Source organism: Onychomys torridus, chromosome 9 (assembly GCF_903995425.1).
Source record: "Onychomys torridus chromosome 9, mOncTor1.1, whole genome shotgun sequence".
In the NCBI taxonomy this organism is placed as follows: Eukaryota; Metazoa; Chordata; class Mammalia; order Rodentia; family Cricetidae; genus Onychomys; species Onychomys torridus.
Genome location: NC_050451.1, coordinates 6404534 through 6426942, shown reverse-complemented (window position 1 = coordinate 6426942; position 22409 = coordinate 6404534). Strand labels below are relative to the sequence as shown.

The following is a 22409-nucleotide window of genomic DNA, read 5'->3' as shown; positions in this document are numbered from 1 at the left end:
GGCGGAGGATGCATTAAAGGTCAGAGTGGGGCTGAGAAAGCTGTGCCGTGCTGCAATGGGGCCTCTCAAAGTTTGAATGCATTCCATGAGATGTAGCCTTTTCTGAGAAGGAAGAAACTACTGAGGTTGGAGTCTGGATTGACAGGTGGCCTCAGGATTTAGAGACTGAGGCAGGGAGGAATGTGAGGAAACAGACCGCAGGAACTCATGTGGGGCTGAGAACCTATGGTTCAGAGGTAGGAGACTGCTCTAAACCAGAGACAACTAGATAGAGCTGAGCTGGGGGTGCAGCCTCTGGGCCTGCTCCACTCCCCACATGTCCACCATCCAGATGCATACAGTCTTACATCTACATATTCATCACCACACCTGCTGCTCTTCATATGATTTTTCTCTACTCTCTAATGTCTTCTGAATCTCTGCATTGGGCAAGTGACATAAATTGTCCCCCTCTTGATCCTTCAGTAGCCTGGAGATAGTACTTTAGGCTTTATGTACTTCCTATATAGTTTTTCATGTTAATGTTGTGGAGTGGAAAGACATCTAAGCACCCATCAATTCAGCTCCCCGGCTAGGACTCAGTGCTAACCATGTACCCTGCCCTACTGCATAGGTGACATTCTCAGTCTCCAGGACATGGTTCCTGGTCCACTGTGGCCTTAGCCCTGGTCTATAATGACCTCATCCCTGGTCTAGCACGGTCTTATCCCTAGTCCACCATGGCCTTATGACTGGTATATTGTGACTTTATCTCTAGTCTACTATGGCCTGTCCCTTGTGTAAGATGACCTTATTTCTGCTTTTTCATGGTCTTATCCCTGTACACTGTGATATTATTCTTGGCCCACCATTGTTTTTGTCAAGCATGGAACTAGAGTTTGAGTGTATGTAGGGATAGTGGAAATATGAACACACTTAAGCAAACATAAAGAAGATTTGTCTATGTCTTCACAAGACACCAGGCTATTGGGAGCCTTATGAAGAGCCTGCTCCAAGGCCACCTCCAGCGTAATGCAAGAAAATTCATGAAGGCATCAAGGGCTAGGCTTTTTTCTATCTGAGGGTATTTAGAAATAAGTGTCTATCTGACTGGTAAAACAAGAAAACACACACACTTTCTGATGTTAACTTTCTCTTTTACTTCATCTTAAGATGGTCTCTGACTCTTTCTGTCTCCACACAGCTACAAATCTCCACATTGTTATATTCTATACATATATGTCTTTCTTTATGTACATATGGCTGTACATCTCTATACACAGTTACATCTGTTTTCACATGGCTACACATCTTTCTTTTACATACATTTCTCCTCTACATCTCTTCTCTACAGCTTCATCTTCCTTACCTCTACACAGTTACAAATCTCCACACATCTCATTTACACAGCTCTATCAGCCTACAGCACGTTACACAGTTCCTAGATTTCTCACACAGATTTCTTCTAGATTATTCACTCATTCTTTACTCATTCATTCTTTCACCCACTCATTGCCTCACACTTCTCTCATGCTTCTTCATCTCTCACCCAGTGTGCGCGCATGCGCACACGCGCGTGTACACACACACACACACACACACACACACACACACACCTCCCTCACGTTCTGCAGCCGCTCTCACATAGCTCTGCACAGCCATATCTCTCCACACTGCCATTGCTGCTCTCCCTCAGTCAAACTCTGGACAATTATAAGTTACATTTTCTAGGGCCTTACCCATACTCATAACACAAGATAAGTCATGTGGTTTCTCTTAGGCTAGTAATGTCACATTGACCCATGCACGTAGCTCTAAGTTGGTGTGGGGTCCTAGACATTAAACAATTGGCTGAACCGTGGACAGTCAGAATATGTGCAGAAAAAGAGCTACTGCAAGGACTATGTCTTGATATAAACAGCCTGACCATGATTTAGCAATAAACAACACCTGGGAATTAGCCTTTGTGTATTTTCTGCAGGGGCAGCTTTGTCATTTTGGACTAGTTTTAAGGTCTTTGCAAAATGTGTAAAAGGCTGTCTTTGAGACTGAGAATACTGTTACTTTCCTGTGTCAGTAAAGAAGAACATTCTGGTATTATTTCTATCCATCAGAATTATACAGCTTAAACAGAAATCCACAGCTAAATGTGTGCCCAGAGATGTAAAACACACTACCAAAGAGCTGTGGAAAGCACCCCACAACTGTTCTTGTAGGAAGGTATAATGGTGGCACATGAGAAAGTTACAGACAGAAAACAATCAGTTTCCACACTCGGTGACCCCACAGCTTTGCCAGGTGGGGCTCCCCACCAGGGAGATAAATGTCTGGTGGGTCAACTTGTCAAACACTAGTTATCACCTGTATACTCCCACGGGTCCTCGGCGCCAGGTCTCCCACATTTTCTACATTTCTAAATAAAAGCCTCCTAGGAGAGGGCATGGCAGTGTATCCATGTTTGCCCCTCAGAATCCTCATTCTCCCTCTCCTGTGCTGCCTGAAGAGCCTTTATTCTTATTCCTAGAGGCCCCAGGGCATAACTTCCTTCTAGTGAAACTGGTCTGTCTTTGCTGAGACCATTGCGATTGCAGGATCTGTCTTGGACCTGGGGAAGCCACAGCCCTGGAACTCCAGGGTGGCTTCAGCAGAATTCATTTCCTTGTGTGATCAACTCTAGTCCCCTCCAGCAGTACCTGGGAAGGTAATTACTCTGTTACTTTGCGCTGCCTTTGCATCATTGATTAATGATTCCCAGAACCACGGCACATTTCCCTGCAAGCATCTCCATTTGTTGTTGTGTGGGGGGTTTAATGCATGTTAATTGTGGGCCGTCAGTCACTGCATTCTGGGGTAGTATCTTATACCCTTCCACTCCACTTCGGGATCCGTCCAGACTCACTCCAGTGCTGGTTTCTTTGTGTTGTTTGTTATTCTCTTTGATTACATGACAAATTAAACAACTGATTATTCTTGCATACAAACTCATTGTAAAATGTGACTTTGACCTTAGTAACCAGCTCAAAGGGAGAGATTTTTGCTCTGGACAGCATATCTCACATGCTCTTCCCAGGTATCTTTAACTAAAGTGCTTGCAGGATGTTAGCAAGGTTACTAACTGTGTTGTTTCCAAACTTCCTGTTTCGCTGAATCACCAGAACTTGGTAGAAAGCACAGCTGCCCATGACATCCCAGGTTAATGGCTTCTGAGGCTCTCTCTGTGTGACACACTTTTTACACAAGGTGACTTTTGAGTTGACCTATAACTTGCCTTCTTCATTTCTGCTCTATGTGTATAAACTTACATATATACACACATATGCATACATACATATATGCACACACATTCATTACATGACTGGCCTTTTACCTAATTACACAGAAGTGCTACATACACACACACACACACACACACACACACACACACACACACACACACACACACACATGCTTTCCTTCCTTATCCCTAACCCAGCCTCTGGGTCCCCTCCCTGTGAGTTACTTTCTCCCATGCAGCCAGTGCAAGACACCCTCAGCCGCGCTTTCGAAAGCCTGTCCTTTCCCACCATTGCTGGACAGCAGCCTCAGACCACAAACATCTTGAAGGCATGATTCTGTTTCTTTGCATCTCCAATGGGTGGGGCACTTGCTAATATGCTGTGTAAGAGTAAATGAATGAAGGAAAAAAGAGACCAAGTATGTTCCAAGCAACATGCTTAAATTAGAAGAAACAGCATTTCTCTGCCTAACTGGTGTCCTTGGTTTCACGTGTCAGTGTGAGTTCTTTAGATCATCTGCACCAGAATCTTCTGGGTGTGTTCTCAAAATGCTATTTCTTTTTCTCTTTCTTTTTCCCTCCCTCCCTCACCTCCCTCCCTCACCTCCCTCCCTCCCTCCTTCCTTCCTTTCTTCCTTCCTTCCTTCCTTCCTTCCTCCTTCCTTCCTTTCTTTCTTTTAGATTTATTTATTTATTATGTACACAGTGTTCTGCCTGCATGTATCCCTGCAGGTCAGAAGGAGGCACCAGATCTCATTACAGATGGTTGAGAGCCACCATGTGGTTGCTGGGAATTGAACTCAGGACCTTTGGAAGATCAGCCAGTGCTCTTAAACTCTGAGCCATCTCTCTAACCCTCAAAGTGCTTTATCTAAGGCCCAACTGTGCACCTACTGAACTGAAAAACAGATTGGGACTATGATGTTTGTGCAGCAGTTTTGATAACTGTTACAGGTTCTACTGTTTCCAATATTTTTTTAAATTTTTTGGTCACTGTGACAGAAGACTTGAGGAAAACAACTCAGAGGAAGAAAGGTTTATTTTAGCTTATAGTTTCTGGAGGTTCTGGCCCTGTTCCTTTGGGTCTGAGAGGGAGACCATCATGGTGGCTGTAACATGTGGCAGGGATAGATTGTTCACCATATGGTGACCAGGAAGCAGTGAGGGAACGTGGGCAGCCAGGGAAAGCCATTCTCTTCAAGGGAAGGCCTAAAGTGACTCACCTTTTCCAACTAGGGCTCACATCTCAATAAGACATGAACTGGCAAGTCCATCAGTGGATTAATACACTGATTAGGCCAGACCCTCATGATCCAGTCACCTCTCAATCAGTCCATCAGCCAGCTGGCCACCCAGCCTTTAATACACCAGCCTTTGGAGTACTTCAGATCTCAACAGTAACAATTCCCAAGACCCTCACATCCAGGTTTAGAGTACTCAGCAATCCTGGCTAGACACACTCCCACACCCCATCAATCAAGTGCCGATAAACATATCCTTAGTGAGGACAGTGGTGGGTGCTGTGCTGTGAATTGTCTTTGGAGCTTGTGGTGTGTCTCACACTAGGAACAGGCAAACCGGGCCAAAGTCGCTACTATCCTTCCACCTGGTCCCAGAGCCTGCAGAGAAAGGAGGGAGGCTTTGGCATTGCTGTTCATGGTGGAAGTGGCACAGGCAGGCAGGCAGGGGGCATCCCTGCTCCTTGTCTCAGAGAGAGAAGTCCTTATGTAAAAGAGACCCAGCACTGTGCTTCTTTGCACTGCTGCTGTGTTGACACACTCGAACAAGCAGAATCTCAACATTGCTTTAGGATTCTTTTCTCTCATAACTAATGTGACTGATGTTCTAGGTCATTGTGACCCACTTAGAAAACATAGAAACCAGAGTTTATGGGAATCATTACAAATATGACCCTTGCAGTCTGTCCCCTTTTCATGGTTTTAGTTTAGTTTTTCTTAGCAATTTTCTTTAATTAAGTGAATAACCAAACTCTTACGCCTTCAGATGCTAAATCGATGGATCCAACCGCCTATGAATCAGAAAATATTTTTGAAGCATTGTGTCTGTTCTGAGCTCTTGCAGGCTCCAAACCTCACTTAATTTTCTCTAGACAATCCAGTGCAACCGCATAGACAGTGCTGGCGTTGTATTGAGTATTCAAAATCATCTAAAGATGACTTAAAGCAACAGGAGAGATAGAAGGGACTTGAGTATCTGTGGCATTTGGTAGCAGTGGTCAGAGGTTCTGGAAACATTCCCAAGGATACCAAGGGATGACTGTACCCAATCCGTTTGCTAGTCCTAATAGCATGTACTGAGCACACAAGGGGAGGGGTACATCGTTCACCTACTCACAAACAGAAAAGAGAAATAGACACATGGCAGATCCAATGCTTACAATGGCCCCTCTGGGCCTCATCTATGAACTTGAGTGCTGCACCAGATTACGGACTAATGCTACCACAGACAGCTTCCAAAGACACGTAGTTGGCCTTGGCCTTGCCCTTTCTACATGCACCACTGAGGTCTTGCTTTGGGACCATGTGCTCTGGTGAGCTGCCACCTGGTGACTCTGGCTGTCATTGTCCCTCATATTTCATCTCCAGCCTCCCTGGCTTTCTAGACAACCTGTTGTTTGTCGTCTGCAGATGGAGGTGTATTTACTTTCTCAGTTATCCACCCACTGGGAATGACTGTACATCATCTAGCAGGTCTTTAAAAAGTTCTCCTGGAGAAACAAAAGTTCCCCTTGTCTCAAGTGATCGATCGATAGCATCAAGGCATGAGGGCTTTCTTAGTCATGAGTAAACACGGATGGAGCCCTCTCCGGGCTAATTTAAATGGAAGAGCAGGTAATAGTTCACTTGGGCTCATTTTCTAGTTTTTAAAATGCCATTTCTTTTCTAACAGAATCAATTTTTAAGCTATTAACCCAGCTCTCTTTAGACATTTTCCTTGTGGTTTGGTTTATTATGGTTGTTACTTAAGCCTCCCCAAAGGGAAGCCTTGGATCAGATTGTGGTATGTGCTCCAAAGGCCCCACTACAGGCACTGTGGAGGTTTTAATGGGGGTGATGCTTGGGAAGGGGAGAAGTTTTGGGGATGCCTGTGCTGGTGTTGACACTGTGTCTTCACCTCAAAAGCTTGATGGTGGGACCTCTGAATTTCACCTGTAAAGGTTACAAGAAAAAAAAAAAGTTTAAACAGCCCAGGATAACTCTTTGTTATCAGTCTGTATTGTGATACTCTACTAAAAGACTTGAGGTGTGGTTACCTTATAAAGAAAAGAGGTTTCCTTAGGCTTACGGGTCTGGATGGCTGAGGACTCATATGTGGTGATAATCTTCCAGATGGCAGAGTCTCAGGGCGACACAGGGCATCATGTGACAAGACACAGGGAGTGTGGGTGAATGTGAGCCTTCTCATCTTTTTCTTTTAAGGTCAGCATTCAGTCTTTTTGCCCCAATGAACCATATGCTAGTAACTACCTCCACAGAGGCCCTCCTCCACACCCTCATGCCCCACAATGGGCAGCAAACTTTGAGTCCTTGGGAGGTAGTCAATCTGGATTCACATTGTAGGGCCCTCCTTACAGTGCTGGCAATCTTGTGCCACTTTGCAAGGGAGCCATTGGCAATAGCTGTGAGAATTTAAAAGCTCACCCCGGGCCTCCTGTCTGGTTCCTAGAACTTTATTCCTCAGATGTACCCTTCAATTCAAAGTGACATGTGCAGTATGAGGGTGGCTGTCACAGCCCTGCATGTGTCAAATATTTGAAAGTAAGCTTAAATTCGTGAAAAATTGGTCAAATAAGCTGTGCTGGAATAGTCTGTAACTATTAGTGAAAGTCAGATGTGTCTACGAGAGGCTGTTAGGAAGGCGCTGGGGGAAGGGTGGGGGGAGGTGCGTGGGGGGCTGCTCAGGGAAAAGACTAGCTGTAACTCTGTAGACATGTCAGGAGCAATGTAAAGCAAGCCTGATTTGCATTAAGAAGACCTTTGGGAGGCAGACAGCCGTTCCCTGATTCCTGCCCTGCCCCCCCCCCCCAGTCCTGGAAAACTCACTGTAAGATGAAACATCCCAACATCACATGCACCCAATCCACCAAACAACAATCTGATTGGATTTACTCTAAAGCCCCAAGTGCCTGTACCATTCCCCACCAGCTCAGGCTGTGACTGTGCGCACTGAGCCTCAGCAGGGGTTTCGCTGGAACACCAGTGCTGGTGACTGTGGCAAGACTTCTCTTACTATTTCCTTTTTTGAGATGGTCTCATTTGTGGTCCAGGCTGGGCTTCAAAAAAGCTTCTCAACTAATCCTCCTGGTTCAGCTTCCCTAGTAGCTGGGGATATAGGTGTATGCCACTTTCAGCCTTCAGATCCACCCCCAACACACACACACACACACACACACACACACACACACACACATGCACACACACATACCTTCCTTGCCTCAGAATTTAGTACTGGCATTTGCAGGTATGTGCCACATTCCGTCTTTGTGTTAATGCCTCCCCGACACCCCTGCCCTTTCATACTTCGGTGTTGGCATTACAGCTGTGTGTCACTACTACCTTTTGGTTAAGCATTTGTAAGGATGAAAATACTTGGAGAAATACTGACTTTGGCCATATTCTTAGTTCCTTTGGGTTTTATTCATCATTCATTCATTCATTCATGCTGGAATCTGAATCATTGTCCCAAGTCAGAATCCCTGGACAGCTAGCTAGGGTCTCCATATGGATATGCTCTCAGGAAGTATTTTGGAGTGGGGAAGTCAAGGCTGGCCTGGGACAGCTATAGTGCAATGACTTCAGCTGATCACCCCCAAGCAGTGGCTCTGAATTGAGACAAAGTGGCCCTAGCCTCATGACTCCATGTTGACCTGTTGCTAGGGGCAAGTTGTCACTGGGAAGAGATATGACCTTGCCCCATGTGCTTCCTGTCAGTGAAGGAGTGTGGGCTGTGGTCCAGGAGCAAGTGTCTACATGGAGAGTACAGGAGAACATCCTGTACTCACACTTGTCTTGGCTTTGTGGAGACAGCAGTACCAGACTTGCATTTTAGATGTACCTGGGTTCGACTCCTGGCTCAGTTACTCATTGGCTGATACCAGATAGTCCCTGGACAACTGCTTGTCCCCAGTAAAACTTGCCTCATTATGAATTGGGGAATGTCTTATTTGTTAGGGGGCTTAATGTAAGAAAAAGGACTTAGCAACTACAGCAGTAAGTCCCAACAGATACATCTACAAAACACTCCCCAAAATAAAGGCTCAGAGAACATTGCAGAAGAGGGGCCAGAGACAGGAAGAGAATGTTGAATGCAGGAGAGATAGTCTTCCCCAGGGAAGAGCACACCAATTGCTTATTCAATACCAAATGGTCAGCCCTGAAAACATAAACATACAGGTAAGATTACAGAGACTGAACAGGTTGTATTTAGGAATGTATATATGTATATACATATATATTCCATGTATGTAATAACAATTAATGACAAAAAAAGGCCTCAAATTTGAAAGCGAGCAAGGAGGGGTATATAGGAGTGTTTGGAGGGAGAAAAGGGAAGGGAGAAATGGTATAATTATATGTTGGTTTTTTGAGAAAAGATTTTTCTCTGTAACAGCCCTGGCTGTCCTGGAAGTTGTTTTGTAGACCAGGCTGGCCTCAAACTCACAGAGATCCATCTGCCTCTGCCTCCTGAGTGCCAGGATAAATGTCACCCAGATGGATTGATCGGGGTGGTTGTGTCACTGGGTCAGATTAAAAACTACCACATAGGGGATTCAGTGTAAGTGTGCCACACGGGTTGTGATTGGGATAGTGCAGCCTGGCATTCTTGCAAGCCACTAGTGCTGTCACCTCCAAATATCCTGTGAGTGGCTGGAGACTGGCCCCCTGGTCTTCGCAAGAAGCATAGGCATGTATCACACGCCTAGAGTCTGACTCTAGCACCCTCTCTCCCTGCAGGTGTCCCAGAAGGTCCCCCTGGTGATTGTGCAGGGCCACCTGGTCTCAGAAGGGATCCTGCTCTTTGGCCAGCAACACTTCTATATCTGTGAGAATTTTACTCTGTCTCCCACAGGCGATGTCTACTGCACCCGCCACTGCTTATCCAAGTGAGTTCTCTGCTTTCCCCAGCAGATTCTCCAGCCCCACCTCCTTGCAATCCCCTCTCTTCCACTTCCGACTGTTTACTGAGGGCTTAGAACCTGTGGCCATGGCTATCCAAAGCCAGCTTCTGGCCTGGGTAACATGTTGCATGGCAGCCCCTCATGTCTCTACTTCCAGGAAATATATTGTAGTGCTTGAGGACCTCCCTCTGGTTATTTAGATAACAGACTTCAATCACATCAGGTTATGCATTCAACAACTGGCTGGCTGGCCATCATTCTTCATGCAGAGGCATTTGAGTGCCATAGCCAGCACAGAGAGTTCTTGGGATAGAGGTTGGAGCACACTATCATTCTAGAGCAAAACATACATGATGCAGGGGCATTTACATGACCATACTTGGGAGATATCCTGGCACTGACTGATATGATAAGGGGGCTGCCTGAAGATGTGGCTAAGATCTAACAATGGGTAAGATTTGCATTGGACTTTTGAACCATCATCCAGGTCCAGGTTGAGTAACACATGTATTATTCCAATACTCAGGAGGCTGAGGCAGGAAGATCCCAAGTTTGAGGCCAGCAAGGACTACACATGTGAATCCTATCTTGAGTAAACAATACAAAGTAACCAAGTGAGGAAAGAAACTGGAGTCTTCCATCTTTACCCCAACTAAGAGCAGACATTGCCAGCAGGAAATCCTAAGGCCCTTCTATAGTGACAAATGTTTGGTCTTTCAGGATTCCACTAGCTCTTACTGACCACTCTGTGCTCAGGAAGGACATCCATTCAAATTCAAACTTGCAGTGTTTTGCGGTTGTCAAGATGTGTGTTTTCCATGGTCCTTGCACTTAATAGAGTTTTTTCACTATAGGTTGTAAAGGTTCCTATGTGACCAAGTAACTTCTTAGCCTAGTGACTTTCAAAGTGGCTTACCGCAGAGTCACCTGGAGGGATCATTAGAACAGACTTCCGGACTCTGCCCTTCTCTAGTTTCTAACTCAGGATCTAGTAGGATCTGATATCTTGCCAGCTCCTAGCTTAGGCTGATTCTATAGTCACGGGGGACCATACTTTGAAAACCATTGTTTCTGGATGTTGGCAAAGAATTCAGTATTGACCTCTCAATAATAAGAATTTTAACTCCCAGTTCTCATGATTTCCAGCTTGTGTCAGGAAGCCGGAGTTAAAGAGTGTGTACAAGAGTGTGTGCCAGCCCACCCAATTTAGATTAGGGTTGAAATTTGCTTTATTATACTTGCTGACCTCCTCTCCCCGCTAATTTCCATCTTTTATTCATATTGAAACCTCTCCTATTACTACAAGTCTTTGAAGCTTTTCCAAAGCTGGAGGAGTATAATTAATACTTGGCACACTCACCCCATCTTCTTGCTCATGTTTTATGGATACTGATCAATACGGACAGTGGCTCTGCAGGCTGGTCTTTGTAAGCTGATGGAAGCTCTCTGCTCTTTCTAGTTGCTCAGCATGCCCATGTAATGACATGCACAACCCATTGCTTCACGCTTCCTCTGAGCGTGGATTGAAGTGGCCTTAGATAAGATCCTATTGATCAGCTACGCTTTGTTTTAATCATCAAGTTGTCTATCCCTGCAGTTGTAAGAGAAGCCCCGCAGTCAGGCATTTTCATTTGTAATGGCAAGAGTGACTTCCTTGTCTGGAAATATACTTTTCTAGAATGCAGGCAGAGTGGAATCAACTGACTACCTTTGGGTACCTCCAGGAAATTGCCTGGGTATTTTTAGTCACAGAAGGAAATGTTTGTTAATCATACAGCCACCACCCCCGCCCCCCCCCCACCTGCCTGATCTTGTCTATGGCCTGAGAAAGTGCTGGCACAACTAGAGAGGCAGCTTTCCAAGCCAGGCTCACAGATCATGTCAGATCAATGGGGCTTAAGCCTTATTTTGATCATGGAGACTAAAGGAAGATACATAAATAAGCCTGTTAAAAATAAAGCCAGGCCAAGCCTGAAATGCTTCTCTAAAAGCCATCAAGTTGAGCACAGCTGAGCATTAAACCTTGGAAGGAGCTCTCTGATGCACCATAAAAACATTCCCAAATAAGCCCAAGAACACTATGAGTACCCCATCACTGGACTTAGGCATCTTCTTCAGAACTGAAGAAGCTCCTGAGAAACTCTTAGTTATACTGGGTTCCCTCCATGGCTGGAAGTTCAGTGGCTGTATTAGTTCATTAGGGCTGTCAAGAATTAGGTGGCCTAAAAGAACCACAGAATTTTATGATTACACAGCCTTACAAGCCAAAAGAATGGATTAAGGTGTCAGCAAGAACCCACTTTCTCAGCTGCTCATGGGAAGAAGCCTTCCTTTCCACTTGGTTTCTGGTGTCTGGTCTGTCCTTGGAATTCCTTGGCTTGTACACAGACATCCCACCAGCTACATGGCTGTCTTCACATCATCTTCCTTGTGTGTCTCTGTGTCCAATCTCCCATTACATGATGTCATCAGTTGTCTTAGATTAGTGCCCATTCCATTTATTGTAAGTGCATGACTTCTATAAATGTCCCATTTTCAAATAAAGTCATATTCTGACATAAACACATCCCTTTAGAAAGTCACAATTCTACCCCAGAACAGTGGCATCCACCAGAATCTTAGTGGTCAGGTATGAAACCCAATCCTCCTTCCATGTCGATGGGCAGTATTGAGTATCATTTCTCTGTTGAATTCAATTCTGCAAAGTTATTAAACATTCATCTCATGCTTGGTACCTCCAAAAGACACAAAGAGATGAGACCACTGAAGAGTATACCATCCCTGAGAGATACCAGCCATAAATTTCAAGTATCATTCTGACAAAACCAAGTGACTTCAAATAGGAGCAAACGGAAGGATATTTTATTTTGAAACTTACTTCAGCTGTCAAAGTCCAGGCCACTCAGTGTTGCAACTACCATTTACTTAACATAGTGGATTTCCCTAGTGTAACTATTAAAAATTATACGAAGGCCACTCTAGACAATTTCATATGTCAAGATGGCTGCTGGGAAGTAGAACTCTGGACAGCATCCTATGAACTGTAACAACAGGTTCACCTATTGATGAACAGGGACCAAACAAACTCCTCCTCCTCCCTTCCCATTCACCCTGGGTGTCTGAGTGCTGATTTATTTAGCATGATATGTAAGATGAATTGTTACCCAAAGCACCCAGTGGCACCTGTATGAATACTGTCCCTGATGGACCTCAACTTGAACTTCTATCAGTGAATTCAACAATGGATGTAGTTCAGCTTTTCTGAAGATCCATGACGGTCGATTCTGCACTATATGGTTATACAGTTCTGATAAGCATGAGAAAATGGCTGTTTCTTTTCTCCCCAAATCCCTTACTATATTCCAGTTCATTTTTTTTCCTCGGGCTGTCCATGTGTCACAGGTGTCAGTTGTGGTATCTGTAGCATGGGGTAACTGAAAGGAGGGAGATGTAGAAGAACCCCCTGAAAATTCTGAGGAGAGCCTTTCTGCCTCCAAGGACATTGTTGAATGAGCTTGGGTTTAAGAGTCAAGAGGACCTGGGTTTGGCTGCAGCAGCAAAATGTAACCTTGGGGAAACATCACCTCTGGCAAGCAGCTTCCAGATTTATAACTGGAAAGGACCGTGGTGCATGCTCAGGGGAGACGCATTTAGGATCAAACATGGAATGGGGAAGTACTGAGCAGCAAGGGAGCACGACAGTCACTTAGCAAACATGCACAGGCCTCAGGTGAAGATACAGGGACAGAGGCCACAAGCAAAGGCCTCTGCCTATGCCCAGCCTGCACAGGAGATGCTGAACAGCTCTGTAGAGGACCTCTAAGGTGTAGTGGGTGTTTTCTGTGGGTCTCACAGCAGGGGCCTACAAGGGCACAAAAAAGATTAGTGGTTGCCATTCCCACCAGATCTTGCTTGACCTGGATGCTGTTTGGCTTAAGCCAAGGGTGGGAGTTAGAATTATCACCATCGCCCCTCTGAAAGTCAGAAATATTTAGAAACAGCTCAACTTACACCCACAATGGCACCAGAAATGCACAATGGATCTCAGCCAGCAGCAGCTTTGAATTAAAGTCTCATGGCCAAGGCTTCCAAAGCCAAAACCACATTTCTCTCTGATTAGCCCTACAGAGATGTGGCTCAGAGCAGAGGGTCCAGGAAGGCTGTTCTGAGAAGGGCCAGGAGGGGTGGTAAAGAGCCTGGGTTTGTGTCTTTGAGGCTATCTGTAGAAGATGCTACCCAGAGAGTTCAGGCTTCCATCCTGTCCTGAGGGAGCCTTCTACTGGACATGAAAGTCGAACACATCACAGTGTGGAAACTGAGCCACTGAGTAGACAGGAAACTCCTGCCAGGTCTGTGACAGTCTGACTCCTCTTAGCTACAGAATGGTGGCATGAAGGCCTCATGGGCTTCACTGGAAGCTAACACCAGGGGGAGGTGAAGCAGTCTCCGCCTCCGCATTCCCATCTTGGTCAGGGTTCCTTCACCTCTGGTCTTTCTAGGCTTGTAACTGGACCATAAATTTCTGTAGCATTGATGTACAGGGCAGGTGTTACTTATCTTAAAGGGAAATTTTTTTAGAATGGTCAGAAAGTTTGTGATGGTACACACACAGTTTAAGATAAAATAAAATCTAAATAAATGCAAAATACTGGCTACATGACCTAGCTTTTCAGAAATGGATGTGTCTGTAAAGGGAGTTAATTTTACTTCCCAAGACCCCATATGTGTGGGTGCTGAAAACTCCCCTCCCACTCCAAGGTGAACTGGTGACTGAAATACACAAAATGTTCTCTTCTTTGGGAATGAGTATTAGACAGATCTGAGGTTCTCTGCACTCTCCACATCCTTCAAGGATGCAGAAGCATTCTGAACCTTTAGATGGATGACAAGTAGAAAGCCTCCTGAGATCTCTGTGTGGTCCCATTCTACCTTCTGGGTCCTACAGGCTACCCCTCCATGTTGCAGGAGGTGGGACTCAGGTTGCATGTGGCTCTGCTCTGCTCTTTGGTAGGATGCTGGTTGGCCCTCCAGGGTCTAGCTTCAGAGAATCTGGAAGGTGCTCCCTTCTTTCAACCAAGCCTGGATCTTGCAAACCCAATGATTTCCAGTTAGTTCTTTTGTCCGCAAGATGACACGGTGTGTCTTCTAATTCAGTGGACTTCGATCTCAGACAAGCACATCTGACAGCTCTGAGTGGTCCATCTGAAGCGCTCCCAGGGCCACTAAAGATGCAGAACTAGGGGAAGTGAATCTAAAGTACCAAAGAGCCACGTGGTGGAACCAGTTTTCAGACTTCTGAGTGCAGGGACTGTTCTCACACACTCAGCACCACCCGGCACCCTGGGTCAACATGACTCCCCGATTGAGACTGGCACTCAGCCAACTCTTCAAGGGCAGCACAGAGTAGATTTCTGGCCCTCGGCTCCTCAGATCAGCAGAGGCCAACAGAACAGTAGGCACGACTACAGCCCTTCTCCAGTGCAGCCCTGAACAACGTGGGGCCAGGAGAGGGCGGTGGGTGGGAGGAGCCTATCAGTGCCTTCTCCTGCGGCTGTCCATAAGTGTGCACCGCATATCTTGTTTCCTTTTCAGCATCAGCGACCCCTTCATTTTCAACATGTGCAGCAAAGACAGGTCCTCTGACCACCACTCCTGCCAGCGCCATGCCTACAGTGACCTCACAGAGCTTCCGGCAGGCCCGCTTTCTCCTGCAGGTTAGTTGAGGGGCTCTGACCCACCCAGGGTGTAAGGGGGTGGTTTTTTCATCATGACGGGTAAAACAGGCATCATCAGCAATACCTGTCTGTGACCCCTCTTGGCTCCTATGTACAGCTCAGGACTCTTGTGGAGAAACCATGAGTGTCATTTCCCTGGACATCATCTGGTCCCTAACTGACTTGGAGCTCGGGCAGCCTCTACAGGCTCTCCAGCTAGGCCGTGAAGTGCTGGGCTAGTCTTGCTCACTGGGTCTTCTGGGACTCAGAATCTTTCCTGTGATATAAAACTGCACTGGCGATTTAGGAATTTAGGGGCATCACATAGAGCTGGTGATCCTGAACACTTGTCACCAGTCCCCTCTCCTGACTTTCTCCAGAACTTGCCTAGCTCTGGGCTTCTCATTATCTCCCAGGCCGAGTGTTTTAGGGACCTGATGACTTTCTCCTCTGATGTACCCCCCAGAGCCTCCCCACTGATTACAAGGGCTCCTCATGTGCTGAACACAGATGGAGTCTCCTGTGAGAGAGTGAGTTCAGCCACGCTCTCCTACACTGCTTTCTTTCTAGAACATTCTATTTAGAAGCATCACCTACTGCATGGGTAGGAGGAAGGGAGCTCTGGGACCCAGTGGCCTACACCCCAACTCACTGCCATCAGTCTGACCTCAGCAAGGGCAGGGCTGCCTCCCAGGCCTTCGAGGCGTCTTCAGAACACATGGAGACAAGAGCCTGGTAGGAGGAGAGGACGGGGCTCATCCCTCACCCTCTCTGCAGGTTCTGGAATAGTTTGACAGAGGGGAACACTATTTGACTTGGAAGGACTTACTAAGGGCTCCTTGGACTTGTGGCCTCATTTAGGGTGTGTGGAACACTTTGATTCCTCATGGAAGCCTCTGCACGAGTCTCATTATTTCCCATATCTGAAGCCCAGGGAGGCCTTTCAAGGGAGGAAATTCTGGAGTTCCTCCCTGGAGACCAGGGTCTAGGCCTCTACTAAGTCCTTTTCCTCCATGGTTGCTACTTTGCCTGAAGAATGTGTTCCCTATTTTGTCTGGCCTGAACTCTTTCACAAGGAGAGAAGGAAGTGAGGAGGCGGCAGTGTAAGGAAGAAGTCCCCATCAGGAAGATCCTAGGCAAGGTGGCTGATCCCGGGCTTCGTCCCCACTCTGGCTCCCTTGGTCACTTCTCCAGGTCACCTGACCCTGCAGGGATAGGCGGTCCTGACTTGCCTTTTCCACACTGCACATACAGCCCTGAGCGCATGTCAGACACACAGAACCCTTCCTGGATTTCTGTGCTTGCCTCACAGGTTATGTTCATAGCAAGTGTTACCGCGAGTGGGTTTCCTCTTTCCCAGGAAACAGCCCAGGGATTGGATCCCATCCTCTGTCTTCTCGTTATTTACCTTTTTCTCTGCAGAACTCTAACATGTCTTGGTAGAGGTCTTGAAGGTGCCCATACAAATACCTCTCCCGCTGGGAGACCTGGGCTGGGAGAACTTGCTGGCCACCAGGAGAAGCAAGTGGTGCTTGCTGCTGGGCATAGCCCCAGACCCAAGTTTGACCCTTGGCCCTCCATGTCCAGGCTTCAGTCTCTCTGGACCTCCCTCCCCCGGAAATTCTTTCTCCCCTATGCCATGTCTACTATTGTGGTGTCCCTTATTCTAAGTCTGTTAAAGACAGCTTGGAACAGAGAGAAGGGAGAGAGAGGAGAAGAAAGGAAAGAAAACAGCAGAAGGAAAAGGCAAGAGAACCATGTAGAGTTTATTCAGGTATGACAGTGTGCTGCCACATCTGGATGACTTGGCGACATGGGTGTGGGAAGAGCCTCATCATAATATGTCTGCAGATGAATGTGTCAGATGGAGAGTCAGCCCAACTCCATAGCTTCTGGGGTTTCTAGTGAGCTGATTCCTGCTGTAGGAAACAAAGCCTATGACCCAGAGATGTCATGCAGTTTGAGTGTACAACTGAGCATGCTCCCCCTCCATCTGTTCTTTACCTGTCCTGCAAATGAAGCCTTCACTTCCTGCTTCATCTGCAGGTGTTATCGGTGGCCACAACCCCTGCCTCACCATTCATCACTCATCTACCACCAAGGTCTTCACATTTAGAGAGAGGTCTGAGCCAGGTGGTGGTGGCGCACGCCTTTAATCCCAGCACTCGGGAGGCAGAGCCAGGCAGATCTCTGTGAGTTCAAGGCTAGCCTGGTCTACAGACCAAGTTCCAGGAAAGGCACAAAGCTACACAGGGAAACCCTGTCTCAAAAAAACCAAAAAATAAAAATAAAAAAATAAAAAAAAGTGGAGAGAAGTCTGAACTGACCATAAGGGTTTCCTACCACAGAAACCCACATGGCAAATGGCTACACCTCAGTTCCAGGAGTCATCTTTCCTAATAACAGTAGTTTCTCTGTATAGGACATCGCCCTGGAGATCTTTTTCCAAAATGGGTATTCCAAGCTGCTAGTGTTCTACAATAACGACCGGAGTAAAGCCGTCAAGAGGTAAGGGCCTGACAAGTTCCCGTTTCCAAGAAACAAATCCTAAACCCTGGGCAGAGAAATGGAGATTTCCCACCTCTGGTCTTGGGAAAAGGCTTCCCAAGCCATAGCAAGCAGAATTTAGGGGAGGTACAGGAAAGAGCTTCCTGACTTTTGAGACAAAGTACAAACGACACAGAGGCTGAGGCAGCAGGGCCAGTGGTGACAGGGGAGGAGCAGACACAGGTTCTTTAAGAAGGTGGTTGTGTAATGGACCTTCTGGAACATTTTGGCTGTATTTTCTAATTTTCCAAGTCATTCTTTGTGTGTGTATGTTTTCGCTTGGCTTAATCTCTCTTTTGGATTCCAAGTGCCAGTTCCTATTTAACTGGAAAGAACTCCAAAGCAGATTCCCACTTGCATGCTGAAGCATCCTTCCTAAGAGAAGCCTGCTGGTACACCTCAGCTCCCTTTCTTCTCCAGATAGATGAATCCATCAGTCTAAGCAAGGCCAGCCCGCATCTGAGTCCTTAACACACAGAGTTACTTGTTTCTATTGATACTGAAGTTATAGAGACATGGACACAGAGGAACTAGGCAGAGAGAAGGGCAGGGTCCTGGTCACCAGCAGAGCAAACAGAGGTGGGAGAGCAGGTGACCTCTGATCTCTGAGCTGGGGAGCTTCCAGCTTTGCCTTTCTGGTGGCCCTGGCTGGTAAATGACCCCGGGGCCAGTTGCCATATCCAGGACTCAGGACTGGAATGGAGGAAAATGGGTACACAGGTTTGTGTCTGCCAGAGTGACATGCTCTGGGTCAGTGCCTCCTAAAACCTGTATGGTCTGGATGGGCTGAACAGACATGTGGTGATCGCTGTCTAATGTGCTCCTCTAGCTTCTGGGTATGAACCAAAGTTTCTTGCTGTTATCTTGAAGCCTCCTTACACACCTCCTTTCTGCCACTCTGATGGTGTGTTTCAGATAACCAGTTTATAAGGGGATGGTTTATTTGGTGTCACATGTTGGAGGTCCCAGTACTTGATCAGTTGGCTTCATCACTCTGGGCCTGTTGTCAACCTGTGCATCACGCTAACAGTATGTGGCAAAGGCATCATTTCATGGCAGGGAAGTAAACAGGAGCAAAAGAAGACATCTGGGGTCCGACAGTCCCCTTTAAGACTAGGCCCAACAATGACCTAAAAACCTTCATTTCATCCCATCTCCCCGAAGTCCCACCACATTCCAATAGCAGCACCCCAGGAACCAAGTCTTTCCCTAGGGTCTTTGAGCGGCATGTAAGATTCAAATGTTAGCCGAGAGCATAGACTGAGTGTTCTAGGAGTCTTAGGATGACCTTTGAACCCACAGCGATACAAGGAATGTGTAAAAGTAGTTACCCAATTGGTCATGGAAATATAAGGTGCCTAGGTCCTAAAAAGGACCTGCAAACCCCTTAATACAGTAACTATCATTTTTTTTTTTTACCATTGCTGTTATTAATGTAGCTAGCATGTGTGATGTAAGAGACTGCCAAAGGGGTACCTCAGAGGCACCTGAGGTCTGGTGATCAGGACTGCAGGGTAGCATGGAATGAGAGACGTAGACTAAGGGTGTAGAGCAAGCTTGTGGGTGTGCAGTGACTATGCTCATGAAACTTTCTCTTTTTGTTTAGCTTTTGCACTTTCCAACCCAGCTTGAAAGGAAAAGGCAACACGGAGGACCCGTTCAACCTCAGGTAACGTCAGGTCAGGGTGCACTCTGGCCCTGCTCTGTCTTCATCCTCCTGTGCTGGAGCCAAGCAAAGGCCACAGTCATTTGTTTGCAAATTTCTTTCCAATCTGCACATATCCTTCATCTTACTCCTGAAGTTTCTGCTTTCAATTTAATGGCTACTAACAGGCCTGGAGTTCCCCCTTTCTCACCCCAGGCTCTGACAGTCTCATGCCTGAATAGCAAGTATCCCCTGTTTTAGAAGGAATAACTCCAGCACAGTCTGAACCAGGTCCTCAGGAAGGGGTGTGTACCAGCCATGAGCATTTCTGGATGTTCAGAAATGAAATCAGTGCAGTCTGCACATACTTATTCAGGAAATCCAAAACTCTTCAAAATCTGAACCAGTGGACACCAACAGGGTGTCACAAGTAGAAACATCTGTATGTTACCTCAGGTGACACATGGGTCACAGTCCAGCCAAGCATACTAAAAATACTGTATAAAATTGTCTCCAGGCTTTGGGTAGAGGATCTATGCAGAACAACCATTGAGCCTGCTGTCAGGGGAGTCACACTGACTGTCAACAGGCCAATATGAATTTCTTGGTGACAGTTATGCCCCAGACCTTGACACCTTATTATATATACACAAATACTCAAAGTCCAAAAATATCCAAAATCCAAGTTTTTCTGGTTCTAAGATATTGGATGAGAGATACTCAGTATGAGTGGTGTGTGAATTAGATGGGAACGTAAAAGCCTATTGTGTGGGTCATCTTGCTGGAGAAATGTATGTTTTCTGCCTAAACTTAGCACCTCCTCTGCAGGGGCCAGCTTCTTGGAAGGCCAATCTAGGACCGGCAGGTGTTTTTACTTCTGATGGGAGTGAGAACAGGATGGGACTGGGTTTATCCGGAAATGGATATGGGCAAGGCGGTTGCCTTCCCAGGAATCATACTCGGGAAATTTGTGTTAAGTATGGATGGGTCTAACCAATTCATTCCAAATATTGATAGCTTGCGATTTGTGGTGTTTGGTGCTCAGCAAAGTGATGAGCAAAACAACTTCAGACTCCCTTCTATGTGGTGAGTTTATCATATTCTCATGAGGAGGATACACATCTCAATTTAGTCTGAGAAATGAAGGGGGATGAGGGAAAGCTTAATAAGGAAAACAAACTTGAATTAAGACTTGGTCAATGACAGACTCACCATGCAGGAGTCTGGGAAGAAACATTTCTGGGGTCAGGGGCAAAAGTGCAGCCCCACAGGCAGCTTAGCCAGTCTGGCAAAGGCTGATGCACTGGCATGCAGGGAACTATTGGGAACAGACAGAGGCTTAATGGTGAGTTTGTGAAGTCCTGGAGGGATCTTGAGAATGGCATCATTGTTATGAGTAACTTGGAGGAAGGAGGGACCTAGCTTATCTTTGAGAAGAATTACCTTGGCAATAGGGTCAGGAATAGGCAACAGTAGGTCAAGGGCAAAAGTAGAGACTGGTTTAGAGCCTGCTGCAGTGAGCCAGGGCACCAATGCTGGTCAGAGCTAGTGGAACAGTGATGTGAATGGCCAGACAGTGGACAGATGCTGAAGGTACAGGTGATGGGATCTGATGACAAGTGTGAGGTATTTGTGAGAGGGGAAGACTTAGAGAAGTCCTGAGTGGTTGGAAACAAAGTAGGGACAGTCAGGAGCTGCAGTGGGGGCTGTGCTGACTATCAGAAGCTTTGTTTGGGATGTGTGAATTTGGAAATGTCATCCCACACTTTCAGGGGACATCATGTGAACTTTCGAGTTTAAGGGGGAGATCCTGACAATATGTAATTTGTAGTACTTCAAACCAAGTGAGTAGACAAGATCAGCAGGTGAATGCATGCATGTGGAAAGAGGTGGAGAGCTATGTCTTGTACACACATGGACCTTCAGAGAGGACACACATAGGAATGAGCACACTGGAGGTGGAGGAGGAAGAGACAGAGAGTAGCTAGCCCAGGATGCAGGTGTGGGGAAGCTCCTTGAAGCCTGTTGAGTGCTGCAAGGTAGGGGTGGTCAGACATTCTCATTGGGCCAAGCAGGATAAGAACTGAGATATGGCCACTGACCTTGACAACACAGAATTATTGACAGCTTCAACAGATGGCAATTCCTGCTGACAGAAGCAGGACATTAGATCTTTTGCTAACAGAGTGAGATGTCAAGGTGAGTCAGGGCACTATTGTGGGTCATCGGTGGTAAGGTGGCTGTTTGCCAACTATAACGGACATATTTCAGGAGTTGATGGCGATAAGCTCCAGTGTACAGGTCAGCTGATGCCACTCCTGGACATCTTACATTGCTCTCATGAGACACTTATGTCTACACTTAAGAGTTTTCAGGTCATTTCATTGTGAGTTGTAGTCAGCCACCCAAATGAATAGAAGCAAAAGAGAGGCTCATCACCTCATCATGCGCCTTAAGACAAAACAAACAACCCAGCTCACCATCATGTATGGCTGGCTCTCTCTAGGCTCTTGAAAGTCTACTGGAAGCTGTGGCTTGTACCTTAAGTGAGTACTTCCCTTTGGGTCAGTTCTGTTCTAGGCAGGCTTTAAGAACATGTTGGCATCGATGCTCCCAGTATCTCCCTACCAACAGTCACATAGGAAGTCCACCTTATACCACACACTGTATCCAGGTAATTGTAGCAAAGTATCCACAAATTGATTTTCTCAATCTAGTTTACATGTTCATCTGAGAACCAATCAAATAATTTGATTGGTCAGATCAGGGCAGTGTGCTCTTAGAAATGCATCTTGTGAAGCACGTGGTGATCTCATAGCTGTCTCTAACCATTCTTAGGCTATTGTCCTCAGCAACACACACCCTCTATCTGTCTCAGTTTCTAGTCCAGCTAGAGAGGAAGCAGACAGAGAATGGGTAGAAGGAAGAATGTAGAAGATGAACTGGCTGTGCCCACCACCTGGGGATCCCTACACAGATGGCTGTCAGATGGTAAATGACAGTTCTCTGTGATGGGTCAAATAATTGGAAATTCCACAGTCTTCCGTAGGATGATAATGACCTTGTGTACCTCCTCACATGTATGAAACAGCTGCTTTTTGGTCCACTGTG

At 46.3% G+C, this 22409-nt stretch overlaps 1 protein-coding gene across 1 annotated transcript in view; it reads left to right on the top strand.

Annotated features, from left to right (window-relative positions):
• The window catches only part of Wdfy4 (WDFY family member 4), a 211328-nt gene that overhangs the window by 129539 nt on the left and 59380 nt on the right, over positions 1-22409 (top strand). Inside the window, 5 exon segments of the mRNA XM_036199282.1 lie at positions 9229-9377; positions 14985-15081; positions 15083-15106; positions 17529-17614; positions 19260-19322. Of these exon segments, the coding sequence (XP_036055175.1) occupies positions 9229-9377; positions 14985-15081; positions 15083-15106; positions 17529-17614; positions 19260-19322 (419 nt within the window).